Source organism: Mastomys coucha, unplaced genomic scaffold (genome assembly GCF_008632895.1).
Source record: "Mastomys coucha isolate ucsf_1 unplaced genomic scaffold, UCSF_Mcou_1 pScaffold20, whole genome shotgun sequence".
NCBI lineage: Eukaryota > Metazoa > Chordata > Mammalia > Rodentia > Muridae > Mastomys > Mastomys coucha.
This window is the reverse complement of record NW_022196903.1, coordinates 119,629,100-119,643,136: the sequence shown is the minus strand read 5'-3', so window position 1 is coordinate 119,643,136 and position 14,037 is coordinate 119,629,100. Positions and strand designations below refer to the sequence as shown.

Genomic DNA, 14,037 nt, shown 5'->3' with positions numbered 1-14,037 from the left:
TGGTGCATCTTCTAGAAGAACGTAATTTCTTCATATACTTTGTTTCAGTGTTACCGATCTCATCAACAACCCATTTCTGGAAGAGCAGCTATGAAGACAACAGACACACAAATGAATAGTTCTCGATAAACCTCAAAAACAAAACTCAAAGAATCCTGCAAAAGCAAGTCAATTTGCAACACAGGAAACACTTGTGGAGCAAAGGGCAGGGTGAGAGTCTGTCTCCTATACTATGTTTGTTGTTGCTTTATTTTATTTATTTTTTTTTGAGTGGAGTAACTTTTGTGTGACGTCTAAATTGCTTAATTACATAGCCTGCAAATGGGAAAACTATCGACTGGGTAAATGCAGCAGACTTGCTCTCTCACCCTTCACTGAACTGTGTGAGCAAGGGAAGGAATGGAAACCAAGTCAAACATAAGAGAGGCAGAGGTTGCGGTCGGTAGACCTGGGGAGGGACAGGCGAGAGCACAAGCCGCAGTGTGTGACCCCTACAGGTCTAGGAGCTCTGGTTTCTTCCCCTGCCTCAATCCCCCTGGGAGCACCTGCAGTGAAAACTGCTGTGGTTTTAAAACAGTCTGTCTATATCGTATGGCTAAGAACCCACACATGCTTCTCATGGCTTGGGAGAATCTTATGTGCCATTCCTGTCCTTATCCTATGAACGCTCTTTCTTATCAAGAAGCAGCTGCACAGAAACACAGGCTGTTGCCAGCCAATCTACTGTGGCTGCAGGAAGGCAAGAGCAAGCTACCTGGTAGTCTGAAACAATAAGGTGCACCCTCCAGCGTCTTCATCCATGTGATCTAGGGAGAAAGCCTTTGGGAGAATGGATGGGAAACCTTTTTGGCATTCTAAGAGAGGCAGAGTATTTGTCCCATCCAAATCCTACCAAATGAGACTCCATGGCCTAGAAAGGGAGGCCATCTTTCTGGTAAAACAACTAAAATGTGTCAATTAGATGCTCATCAAACATAGCGCCATTGTTTAATTGACATTTTGATGTACCTCCTTTTCACTTATCCTTTCCTTCCTTTTCTTGACACAGATAAGGATAAATTGCAGAATCTTTTTATTTATATTTTCTTTTCTTCTTTTCCCCCAAGGAGGCGTGGAACAAAGATTCCTGGCTGCAATTCCGTGTATAATAGTGTTTCTTCAGTACCATAATCTTTTGGTGCTTTTTCATGGAGACAATGGTGGATGTCCTCAGGACTCCATGTGAGGAGAGTTTCCCACTCACTGGGCATGGGCAGACTTTTCCGCCCCTCTTACTATCAGTACGCCTGGAAGGAGAGCTGCAGCCTTGCCTTTCCAGGTTTCAAAAGTGAGAGTCTGTTGGGGAATTAACATTGGGACACAGCCTAAATGGAAAGCTCTCAAGACATTTAAAAATACTTCATCTCTCCCCCCACCCCCCCAGTAGAGATTGAAACTGGCAAACGTGTCTTCCTGGATATAGAAAACATGGATTTCTCCCCCTGTCCCCAAGTAAATAGATGTTGAGAGGTCAGGTGCTGTGTATAGCTTATCAGTCAGGGGTGCGTTGGGGGCCAGCGCGTGATTTCTTTTTGCTGAAATACACTGCGCAGGTCAGCCTGGTGAACAGAAACGAGAAGAGATGACTGTGGAGGATGGAGTGGGTGTGTTATTAGGATACTGCGGCTTGGTTGGGGTGGGGGTGGGGGTGGGGATGGGGGCGTGCGTGTAAATGTGAGAAAGCAAGAGGCATACCAGGAGAGCGCGGGAAAGATTACTGGGGAGGCAAGTATACATATCTCTCCCCAGCATCCAGGCTTGCTGCAGCCCCTGGCTGGGTAAGGGGTGTGATGTGAGAGTGGGGTGGGAGGGGGCAGCAGGCGGGGCCTGCCACGTCACTTGGAGAGTGTGTTAAGGAGGAAGGGCAGAGCTGAGAGCTGAGCCTTCTGCTGCTGCTGTTGCTGCTGTTGCTGCTGCTGTTGCTGCTGCTGCTGGGGCTGCTGCGGGTGCAGGCAAGGCTTGAAGCGGTGGGGAGGTGGGTCTCCGCGCTCCGGCGCCGGGGCAGGCCCAGGGCGGTTCCGAGGCCTGTAGAACAGCTCCTGGGAAGAAGGTGGCGGCTGCAATCGCGACCTTGGCCAGACCTAGTTCGGTGGTGGACGTAGGGCGGAGGCGGAGGCCGAGCCCGGGCAGGAGTCTTTGGTGAGCCAGAGGGAGGCGCATCTGGCGCTTCGGTACCAGCGGCAGCCCGGAGTCTTGTACAGCTGGAGAAGCGCAGCAGGACCTGGTGAGAGCCAGCAGGTCTGGAGGGCGGACCTGTGGGTCCCGAGCCCAGTTTTAGGCACCATCGAGAGCTAAGCCACGCGTCTTTTCGGGCAACCAGCTTCACGCGCGCGACAGTTTGCGGGTTCCAGGCATCTCAGAAATCTTGAGCACGGAGGCGCGGCTATTGAGAGCCAGAGCCACATCCCAGACCTAGCCTGGCAGAGGGACCAGCTGCAGGGTTCACCGACCTAACCGCCAGGTCAGAGCACCGGCCCCACCCTAAAGGAGGGCACAGCCGAAGCTGGGAAACGGGTGCCGCGCTCCGGAGTTCGTGTCGTGGGCGCCGTCCTAGTGGCGGGTAGCGCACCGCCGAGGTGACATGAGATCGGAGAAATCCCTGACGCTGGCGGCGCCGGGGGAGGTCCGTGGGCCGGAGGGGGAGCAACAGGATGCGGGTGAGTTCCAGGAGGCCGAGGGCGGCGGCGGCTGCTGTAGTAGTGAGAGGCTGGTGATCAACATCTCCGGGCTGCGCTTCGAGACGCAGCTGCGTACCCTGTCGCTGTTCCCTGACACGCTGCTAGGAGACCCTGGCCGCAGAGTCCGCTTCTTTGACCCCTTGAGGAACGAGTACTTCTTTGACCGCAACCGACCCAGCTTCGACGCTATCCTTTATTACTACCAGTCTGGGGGCCGCCTGCGCAGGCCGGTCAACGTGCCCCTGGACATCTTTATGGAAGAGATTCGCTTCTATCAGTTGGGAGAGGAAGCCCTGGCGGCCTTCCGGGAGGATGAGGGCTGCCTGCCCGAAGGTGGCGAGGATGAGAAACCACTCCCCTCTCAGCCTTTCCAGCGACAGGTCTGGCTTCTCTTTGAGTACCCGGAGAGTTCCGGGCCCGCCCGAGGCATCGCCATCGTCTCAGTATTGGTCATCCTTATCTCCATCGTCATCTTTTGCCTGGAGACCTTGCCTCAGTTCCGTGCAGATGGGCGCGGTGGAAGCAACGAGGGTAGTGGGACCCGCATGTCCCCGGCCTCCAGGGGGAGCCACGAAGAAGAAGATGAGGATGAGGATTCCTATGCATTTCCTGGTAGCATTCCCTCTGGAGGGTTGGGGACTGGAGGAACATCTTCATTTAGTACTCTCGGGGGCTCTTTCTTCACAGACCCCTTCTTCCTTGTGGAAACTCTGTGTATCGTCTGGTTCACGTTTGAGCTCCTGGTGCGCTTCTCTGCCTGTCCCAGTAAGGCGGCCTTCTTTCGTAATATCATGAACATCATTGACTTGGTGGCCATTTTTCCCTACTTTATCACCCTGGGCACCGAGCTAGTGCAACGTCATGAGCAGCAGCCTGTGAGCGGTGGCAGTGGTCAGAATGGGCAGCAGGCCATGTCGCTCGCCATCCTCAGGGTGATCCGCCTGGTCCGGGTGTTCCGGATCTTCAAGCTCTCCCGCCACTCCAAGGGGCTGCAGATCCTGGGTAAGACCTTGCAGGCGTCCATGCGGGAGCTCGGGCTGCTCATCTTCTTCCTCTTCATTGGAGTCATCCTCTTCTCCAGCGCAGTCTACTTCGCAGAGGCTGATGATGTTGATTCGCTCTTCCCTAGCATCCCAGATGCTTTCTGGTGGGCTGTGGTGACAATGACCACGGTAGGTTATGGGGACATGTACCCCATGACGGTAGGGGGCAAGATTGTGGGCTCACTGTGCGCCATTGCTGGGGTCCTCACCATTGCATTGCCAGTACCCGTCATTGTCTCCAATTTCAACTACTTCTATCATCGAGAGACGGAGCAGGAGGAGCAAGGCCAGTATACCCATGTCACTTGTGGGCAGCCTACACCGGACCTGAAGGCAACGGACAATGGGCTTGGCAAACCTGACTTTGCCGAGACTTCCCGGGAACGGAGGCCCAGCTACCTTCCGACTCCACATCGAGCTTATGCGGAGAAAAGAATGCTCACTGAGGTTTGATGGATGCGGACAGGCCTGCAGGACAACGGGAGCTCTGAGCAAGTCATCTCTCAGGCTTCCTTCTCATGCTCACTACTCCCGTCTTAGCTCCAGAGGACCTTGAACCCCCTCTCCCGTACACAGTACCTGGCATCCTGGACCAAATATGTGGACTGTAGACTGTTGCTCGATCCTCGCAGCATTCGAGGTTTCTCCATCTTAGTGACATTTTGGAAATTTCAACGGTGCCGCCCAATCATGCCCATCAGTCATGTGGATGAGATGCATATTTCTGACCGACCTTCCCTCAAGACTGAGTTTTCATGCCTGGGTCTTGTAATATCTCTAGGAATGGTGACACCAATAGAATAGGAAGCAGCTACACTCAGGTCCCTTCTTTTGTGTCCTCTGCTTTGGGTCATGCACCTTCCTTAGCTTCTGGTCACTTGGTCACTGGCAGAACCTGGAGAATGGAAAGGATTTCAGCTTGCCATTTTAGCGCCCTATCCATCTTCTGGCTGGTAGAGCTATTATATTAGCTGCACAGCTTTGAAAGATATCCATGGCTAAATTTGGATGGAATTAGAGAAAATACTACCCAACTGGATTATTTGAAGGACATGAGGGTCAGTTCTAGACCAATGGGGGCCAGTGGATTTCTCTAGTTGTGATCTGTCACAGGAGACCCAGGGAGTCTACCCTAGTCCACCAACAGTCTGATTCCATGACTCCTTTGAGCTTCCAGGAGACACTTTCTCAGAGCCAAGTTCTTTTTATGTGCAAGCAAGCACCTTTGTGTGTAGAGGAACTGGAAAATAGAACCATGGAGACAGGAGAAAAGGCTGACCAGAGCCCAAGGACTGGCTGGGCCACATATCTGAGGTGAGGTGCCACTTAGCAGAGACTGTCACTTAGAACAGGCAGAGGGACTCTGCTGCAGACGGCAGCCAATTCTCCTGGAGTAGCCCAGACCTCTTTACGGTACCCTCTACCCTTCCTCCTAGGAATCTGACCTAGGATTGCAGATGGATTTGTTTTTTTTTTATAAAGCAACCTCAACTGTAACCTGCAGACAGGTGAGTTCACACACTGAATGCCAGAATAGCTTTCCTCTTATGCCACAGGCAACAGCCTTTGGTTGGGAGCCAGGAGAGGGCACTGTCATTTTGTGGGCAGCCTCTATCTTAGAGGATTTTGCTGAGTCAAGCAAACGCTTGTGTGCTCTGCTCTTGCTTTGGAGCTGCATTTGGCCTGCTAACTCGGTGGTGCCCACTTGGACCAAGCCATCTTTTCCCATTGTGAAATCACTGCCACCCTCCCAGCTGCCCACTGCCCCCTCCCCCAGTAACGTTGCCATTCAGTTTGCCTTTGATAGACTGTGATGCACTGTCCTCAGTTCTCATGGGTACAATTCTGAAACTCAAAGGACTGTTAAACATGTCTTTAATTTTCTATTGATGCTTTAAGACTCTTTGAAGGGAATGCTTTCTCAAAAGATCTTCCTGAAGAGCAACTTAGGAAGGAATGACCTTGATGGTTGGCTTGAGAGGCCACTGTGGCTCCACTGAGTGACAGATCACAATCTGAATTTTGCCACAGCTCTACAGGGTAACTCTGTTGTCATGGTCCCTCTTTGTGCCTCAGTTTCCCCCACCCATTAAATGAGAACATTAATGTCTTCCCCTCCCTATCTCATGGGGACTTATCAATAAACTTACCCAGGAAGGTGGGGAAGATGCTATGCAAATATGTGAGTAATTGCTTTGAGTTTTAGTTCATTATACTGCCTGCCTACCTCTCAAAGGCAAGGCCTTTCCCCAGAACTTTTCACCATGGATCCAAAGCCCAAGACTAGGCCATTGTAGACCATCAGCTCTCTAAGTCGCTCCTTGGAATTTTGGGCTGGGTCTCCATCCTTTCTCCCACCCTTCGGAATGGAGTATATATATTCTTGCGTTAGACTTGGTGGCCAGAAATCACTTTTCCTGGGAGCTTGACTTCTCTAAGCCAGCAACATAGCAAAGACTGAGATGTTTAAGACTCAGAAATCTATTCTAAGGCCAGTAAGAAAGTACTTTCTGTTTCCAGTGATTTTAGTTACCCCAGTGACCAAAGGGATGCCCCCAGCTGAGGGTGGATGAGAGGACATGTGTGCATGGACCTCTGTGTATGTATATATCGTCACCCTCATCATTGTCCCTGTCCTTATGCAAACATTGCCTTTTCAAGTCAGAGCATGCCTGAAAGTAAAAGGTTTGTGGAGAGCCAGGCTCTCCAGGGACTCTGGTTGCTGTAGCAACCTTCCAGACTGTTCTCTCTACTGATTTGGGTGTCAAGGGAGAACAGACTACATATCCCAGCTTCTCACATGGGAACACCTCTAATCTATTGGTTTAGGCATTGGCAGAACTAAAATAAGGACTCAGGACCTTTGACAATGTGGAGGAAGTAGATTCTCAACACTTCCTGCCTAGACCTTTCTTCCTGGTTCCCTATCTGGTCACTGAAGCTGCCACATCTCACCCCGAGTCTTCAGAAACTTGAATGCTTAAAAACTGCCCAACTCAGCCAACGGCAATGTGAAGGTTTTTGAAAGAAGACCTCAGAGAGGGGTACAAGATGCCCCCTCCATAGCAGCCAGACTGGGCCTTGAGGACATGGATGACACCAGTCTGGGGTGTCATGGTATTCTCATCTCAGACGCAGGCTCTTTGCAGCCCTAAGAAAGATCAAGAAGAATGAAAGTCCTCCCTCCCAGGGAGCAACGCTGCTCCTGGCAAAAATTACAGAAGTGATTCTTAAGATGTCTGACAGAAACTGAGATGCTGTGACTCCATCAAGTTTTTGTGGAGACTTTTGTCCATGAGCTCTCCCTGCTTTTGAGCCTCCATGTGGACGATGCAACTTTGTCGTCAAGAGAATGTGTACCACCGTGTGCTGCCTCAGCAGCTGGAATAGGATCACAGATGCTTGAGAAGCTGGGGTTCAAGCCATCTCAATGACTGACATAAGCCAGTGGGGGCTCCCAGAGGACTCCCTGGGACTGCCAATTTCTGCTTGGGATGAGGACGTGCCTCCTGACTAGCATCCCAGAGGAGCAAGGACAGCTGGCCTTTCTTGCCTCTGAGGTAGGTCCCCCAATAGAGGTATTTCATCCTTGACAGGGTGGGGTGGGGAATGGGCTCAGTGCCTGGGGAAAGCATGGTTTCGTTGTCCACCGTTCCTGCTGCCCAGTTCTGGTTCTGCCTGCCTTCATCTGATTCTGTCCCCTCCTGATTCTCTCTCCCCTTAATTTTTCTCCATTTCTTCTCTGCATTCCTTTCCTTCCCACTTTGTCTTTTTTCCTCCCCTGATTCTCTTCTTCCCACCCCATACCCCATTTAAACAGCATCTGCCTTGCATGTATATTTCTATCTCCTTTCTCCTCCCCTCCACACCTTTTAGCTTTAGAGAGCCTCTTCAGCATTACTGGGAGGACCATACCTTGAAGTACAGGAGAGCTGTGACCCGAGATTATGCCAAGAAGGTTCTCTGTTTCCTTGGGTACCAAATTTCCCTTACACACTCTCTGTTCCTGGAGGGGCTGCACTTACACAACCCGAGGAGAGTCTATTCTGTTAGTAAAATGTCTTCTGGAAATATCTTGAGCACAAAAGTGCTAGGATAAAAGAAGAAAGATGGCAGGAGAAAATAATATAGTGAGAGACAGAGAGAGAGACAGACAGAGATACAGACAGACAGTGAATTTGAATCTCAGATACTCAGCAGTTTAGTACTGGAGGTTGTACGTCTCAGGGTCCTTCAACCTTAGGAGCTTTGCAAAGAGGTTGAAATTAAAGAAATTGTAAAAAAGGATAAGATAGAGAAAATTGGACTAGCCTGGAGGAAACCTTAACTCTAGGCAGATCCCATATCTCCTCTGCAATCACATGAAGACTTGCTCAGCCTCTGGCTGGCCCCTTGTGTGCTTAAGGCAGAGCAGGAAGAAAAAGCATCATTCCTGGTGGTTTAAAGTACTGGGGACACTTCTTGATGTGGAAGGCCAGGGTTCACTGGCTAATCCATAGGGAGAATATGTGGACTGCTCCTGCCCTGGAGCATAGCATGAAGTCCTCTCTACATCAAGACATCCTGGGGGCCACCAGGACATGCCAGGATCAACACAGGCTGTTAAACTAGTACCAGAGAACTTTTGAGGGTGACATAACTGCTCTAAAACAAATGTATTGATAGTCATATGATTCAGGTGAGGGAGACAGGAGCCTACTAAGCCACGTCCTCTTCTGACCTGGGACAAAGGTCAGGTTTTATAAAACAAAAAGGATGGATCATGCATGCTATCTGGATCAGAGCAACAGTTCCTTTTCTCCTGTCACATGGGCACACTTCAGATTTATCCTGTAGCTGCTCCTTGCAGCTGTCACAAAATACCAAGAAGTGGTGCATGTGTGTGTGTGTGTGTGTGTGTGTGTGTGTGTGTGTATGTCTGTGCCCATTCATTCCTGTGTATGTGTGTATATGTGTGTGTATGTGTGTGTGTGGTGTCTGTGAGGGCTCTGTGAGGTATATGTGTGTATGCCTATGTTGTGATGTGGGTGTGAGGATGTGTGTGTGGTTTGTAACAGGTGTGTATGTGTTGTCTGTAGTATGTGGCATGTGCAGTGTGTGTTGTCTCTGTAAGGTATATGTGTGGTGTGTGAGGTAGGTGTGTTTGTGTTTGTGAGGTCTCTTTGGGGTGTGTGTATATGTGTCTGTGGTGTATGGTGTGTATGTGATGTGTGTATCTGTGGGGTCTCTGTGGCATGTGTATATGTGTGGATGTGGTGTGTGTGTGGTATGTATGTATGTGTATCATGTTATTGTGTGTGTAGTGTCTGTGGAGTCTCTGTGGGGGTGGGGGTGTCTGTGGGGGTATGAATATGGGGTATGGTATGTGTACACATGTTTTTTTCGTGTGTGTGGTATATGTGTGTGGGGTATCTGTGGGCTATGTGTGTGTGTGTGGTCTAAGTATGTTTGTGGTGTGTATGTGGCATGTGTGGTGTGTGTGTATGTGAGTCTCTTGTGCTGTTTTATCTTGCCTGTCAAGCTTTCATGGGATTTACATGCTTAGTATTTCTCTGAAAACCCATTGGGCCACTCTTTGGTGAGCAGGTACTGCATGTGTCATCATATACAGAAGTAGGGTCAATGGCTGGCTTGAGGACTTTGTATTTTCTTTCTGAACAAAGCAACCCCAAAATGCTCCCTGGACCACCAAATCCTTGCATCTGTAAGCATCAGGAACTAAATGTAGTTCTTCAGCCTCTTCCACTCTTCCCCAAGGTCATTGTTAGCCCTTATTAGCTCTGTGTAACAGGAGCTGGCAGTCCGGTAGGCTTTGGTTAAACTAAGGTGGTCGGAGTTAATCATACTTTTCATCTTGTCTACAAGAGCCCAGCCTGGTGTCTCTTTGGATTCCCGGTGCCCGCAGGGCCCTGCTCTTCCTCTGGGCCTTTCCCTCCACATGACACCTCTCATTCTACAGCTTGTCTTCCGCCCTCAGTTCCTCACTTCTCTGATGCGGGCTTTGCTGGCGGGGCTATTTCTCTCACCTTGTATCTCTCTGTAAATGCCAAGAAAGATCCTATTCCCAGGAGATGTCATGCTCCCTGAACCGCCTGGCTGGAACTGCTGCCTTAACTCTGATTGGTCTTGACTGTGTGTCACTGCCTGAGGAGGGGAAGTGTGTTCTCCTTCTGATGTGTCATGGTCACTTACGAGGAATTCATGCATTCAGCTGTAGGAGTCACTGCTCACGTCCCTTTTAGATTCCTCTGCACAGACACCTCATGGCAGAATGAGGCCTGGAGCCCAGGGCTTTGGAGGGAGGACACAGATTGCCAGACACAGGCCACTGGGATGCAGACAGATGGGCGCCTGCTTCTCCTGCTGTTACTTTCCTGCTCTGGGCTCGAGGGCCTCATGGGATTGGAGACTGTGATGTTTTCATGTTTCTTTACTCTGATCTAGAGAGAGTGGTTCCTCTGGTCTCACTGCTCCCTCTTTGTCGTCCTCATGCCCTTGTTCACAAAGCTCTTACAGAGGGGGTGGAGCCGTCACTCACAGGCTTTGATGGGTTATTCCTACAAGATAGTGACTCATTCACAGTATGAAAGGGGGAAAGAGACCCACTAGTAAGAAACTCAATGTTAATGCTGGTCTAACCTTAACCTCTTTGGGGCCTATTTTTAAATATAACGGTAACCCCATCACTGATAGTATAGAGGGAATTTCCCTGAGTCAAGTCCACAGATCCATGAGTTCAATGGTGAGATTTGTTTTCCACATCCCTTTAGACTCCTCCATGCAGATGTCTGCCTTTAGAAATCACCCTGGAACCTTAGGGCTGTCTGCTGCTGGCTGCGCAGAATGCGTTCAGACCTGGGCCCTTTGGTGAAAGCAAAGCTGACATTTCGAAAAGAAGTTGCAGTCATGTAGTCTGCTGGCTGCTATTTTTGACATGCATGCTGTTCTCTGGGGGCTTGACAACCGCTGTCTCCTGGAGACGAACCTGCTCCCCGGCTGCAGAGATGTGCTTTGAGAGAATACAAAGAATGACTATCATGCATCTGCAGAGCTCTGGTTGAGTTCTGACATCCTTGCCTGAGGAAGCTGAAGATGCTCTGCAGCCTCCCGAGGGTAAGGGACTCCAATGGTTCTTGCCATTTACAATCTTCTGAAACCTAGGTGGGGCTCTTTGGTATTAGGTTTTAGAGCCGTGGTTCTTAACCATCCTAATGCTATGACCCTTTAATACAGTTCAAGTTGCTTTGCTACTGTTATAAATCGTAATGTAAACATCTGTGTTTTCTGATGGTCTTAGGTGACCTTTGTGACAAGGTCTCTTTGACACTCCCTCCCCCGCAAGGAGTCATGACCCGTAGGTTGAGAATCACTGCTTTAGAACAAAGTGGTGATGAGCCAGGGATTCAGGTCTAAATCCTTCCCTGCTGTGTGACACCAGACAAGTATGAAGCTGTCCCACAACTCAATTTCCCTTTCTGTTACATGGAGGATAATATCAACATTGATCTGATAGGGCTGAATGAATTAATGTATGCAAAGTGTTTAAAAGAGCAATCTCTATTTAAAGGTTGGATATTTTGGGTCTAGAGATGGTCCAGCAGTTAAGAGTACTGGTTGTTCTTCCAGAAGACCTCCAGTTCCAGGGGATCCAACACCCTTTGTTGGTCTCTGCAGGCACCAAAAATGTTCACAAGGCACACACATGCAGGCAAATCATCCCATAGGCAGAAAATAATAAAACATTAAATATGGATAATTTTGATTATCATATTTATGCATAACAAAGCAAGGTAGGTAGATAGGTAGGCAGGCAGGAAGTTGCATTGTCCTCTTTGGTGAGTAAGAGAAACTGAGGTAAGAGGGGTTATGACATATTTAAGGGCTCGTAGATATGTATGATTCACTGCCACTGTTATAGGGCAGAATGCATAGCTACGTGTTTCTGGTACTGAGTGAGAAAAGCATGGCTGCTTCCTGACTATGTGTAGGTTTTTATTTGCCCGCCAGTGTATCTCTGATAGGAAAGCTGCAGGTCTCAGTGCTTTTTGCTACAGGCTTGGAAAGCACATGAGCTCTGTATGTGTATCTGCATCTTCTCCTGTGTCTCCACTGGAGTCTACATCTGTATCCTTATCTCTGCACCTGCATCTTCATCTCTCTATGTGTCTGTCTCATCTGCACCTGTGTCTCCACCTCTGTCTGCACTTGTTGCTGCATCCCTGTCCGTATCCGTCTGCGTCTGCACTTGTGTCTCCATCTGTGTTTGTCTGTATGTGCATCTCTGTCTGTATCCATCTGCGTCTGCACATGTGTCTTCATCTCTGTCTACATCGACGACCGTATCTCAGGTCTATCTGCATGCATATGTGCACTGGTATCTTCCTCTCTGTCTGCATTTGTGACTGCACTCTGCACCTGCATCTGCATCTCCATTTGTGTTTGTCTGCATCTGCAACTATGTCTGCCTCTCTGCCTGTCTGCATTGGCTGCACCTCTGTCTGTATCTATCTGCATCTATATCTGCACCTGCATCTGAATCTCTCTCTGCATCTGCATCTCTGTCTTCATCAAAATCTGCACCTGCATCTGTGTCTGCATCTACACCCATAGCTGCACCTGCATCTGTGAGATCAGTATCTGCATCTGCCTATATGCCCACATCTACGTGTACCTTCACCTTAGATATGGAACTTCTTCTTTTTGAGCCCCATTACCTCATCTGTACCACTCATTTGTTCCCCAATCACCCTCAGGCTGCCCTAACCATTCTCTGCTTTTCTGATCAGCAGCCTTTAGCATCCATCTCTAAGACACACTCCAGCTTCCCTGACCTCCTTTCAGATGGAGCACACAGGGGATTCTGCTGCTGGAACAAGCTGGCTTCCCTCTTGCTTGTCTCTATTTGGGATCTTTAGCTCCCCTTGTGGGTCACACACAGCCCAGGCCCACTGACAGCTCGTTTCCTCCATCCTTGCAACTTCTCATGAGGGATCTGGCCTAGAGCAAGGGTGTATGCCTGCCCTACTGTTTTTGGATTGAGAGATGCATGGTTTGTTTGCCTTTAAAGTGGAACTTGAGTCTGCACCTTATTTAACCTCACCATCTGCAAAACAAGGAAGCTAATACCAGCAGCTTTTCAAGGGAGCATGATGAGGTCCAGAGGACGCTGCCAGGTAAAGGGAGTAGCTGGTTCTAACTAGTTGAGGCCCCTCAGTGACACTGAGCGAGAGACTGGATTGAGGCCCGGCAGGCCACCTGCATCCTCAAAGGAAGACAGTGTCCCTGCTGACTGCAACTATTTCAATAGACTATGATATGTATATACACATATACGTATATATGTATCATATACGTATATGTGTATATATTCTGGAGAGTTCTTGGTTGTAGCAGAAGGCTGTTTGCCTAGAGGAGTCACAGCAGAATCTCTTAAAATAATTTTCCCTAGGATGTGATCTCATATACAGAAATGTGCAGATGTATCTTGGAAGACTGGGGTGGGTAAAATAGGAGTCTTTTAAAAAAGCAAGTTTGTTTTGAACTAAACCTGGCCAGGGCTGGGGGGGGTGGTAGGGTGGGGGAGGGGTGAGGTGCTCTTCCTGAGCTGCACGGGGAACAGTTCCAAAGGTTTGCAGATGCATGGGGTATGAGAGCTGAAAGTGAGTGGTAAATGTCTCACCTGAGAAAGAGGAAACTGAGGCAGAGAATCGAAAGGGTTAAATTCAACACCTCAAGACACTGGGGCAGAGCCAATTCCAGAACTCCCAATTGTTATCAGGTCCCAGCACTTTCCTAAAGAAGTATGTGAAACTTAAACAGAAGTGAGTAACTTTGTTAATTTCCTACCCAGCCACACTGTTTGGCAGAGTGGCCCATGGGAACATAGCAATGTGATTTTGAATTTTATCTTTCCCTTCTCCCTTCCTGGCAGGCCTGGCTGGGGAACCCTCATCTGACAGTTGCCTTCTATGCTATGGAAGGGTTAGATCGTGTTGCCTTGAGAGGACCAGCCTTATTCAGTACTGATGGGCGAGGCACCAGAGTGCCAGCTTTCACTCTTCCCTGTTAAGAGTTTCTTTCACTTTTGAGGTTGGGATTTTCTGTTAAATTTAGTGATGAGAGTGAAGGAAATGGTCAGATATGGGAATCAGGAGAACGAAAGCTTTTTAGAGATGCCTGCTTGGGAGATGAGGGAAGGGATGAAGAATATTAGCATCTTACTCAGGAGCGCGATTATCTCCTGAAGCCCCAGGAGGCAGAAACCAGGTTCTAAGTTG

At 49.2% G+C, this 14,037-nt stretch overlaps 1 protein-coding gene and 1 long non-coding RNA gene across 2 annotated transcripts in view; both read left to right on the top strand.

Annotated features, from left to right (window-relative positions):
• The window catches only part of LOC116099621, a 34,716-nt gene extending 34,512 nt beyond the window's left edge, over positions 1-204 (top strand). The window contains exon 4 of the long non-coding RNA XR_004122321.1: positions 49-204. This is a non-coding gene — a long non-coding RNA (uncharacterized LOC116099621). The remainder of the gene's footprint in view (positions 1-48) is intronic.
• A 1,507-nt stretch (positions 205-1,711) lies between these two features.
• Kcna6 (potassium voltage-gated channel subfamily A member 6) overlaps positions 1,712-14,037 on the top strand; it is a 33,186-nt gene continuing 20,860 nt past the window's right edge. Inside the window, exon 1 of the mRNA XM_031383486.1 lies at positions 1,712-7,320. Coding sequence (XP_031239346.1) covers positions 2,621-4,213 — 1,593 coding nt within the window. The 5' untranslated portion in view covers positions 1,712-2,620 and the 3' untranslated portion in view covers positions 4,214-7,320. The remainder of the gene's footprint in view (positions 7,321-14,037) is intronic.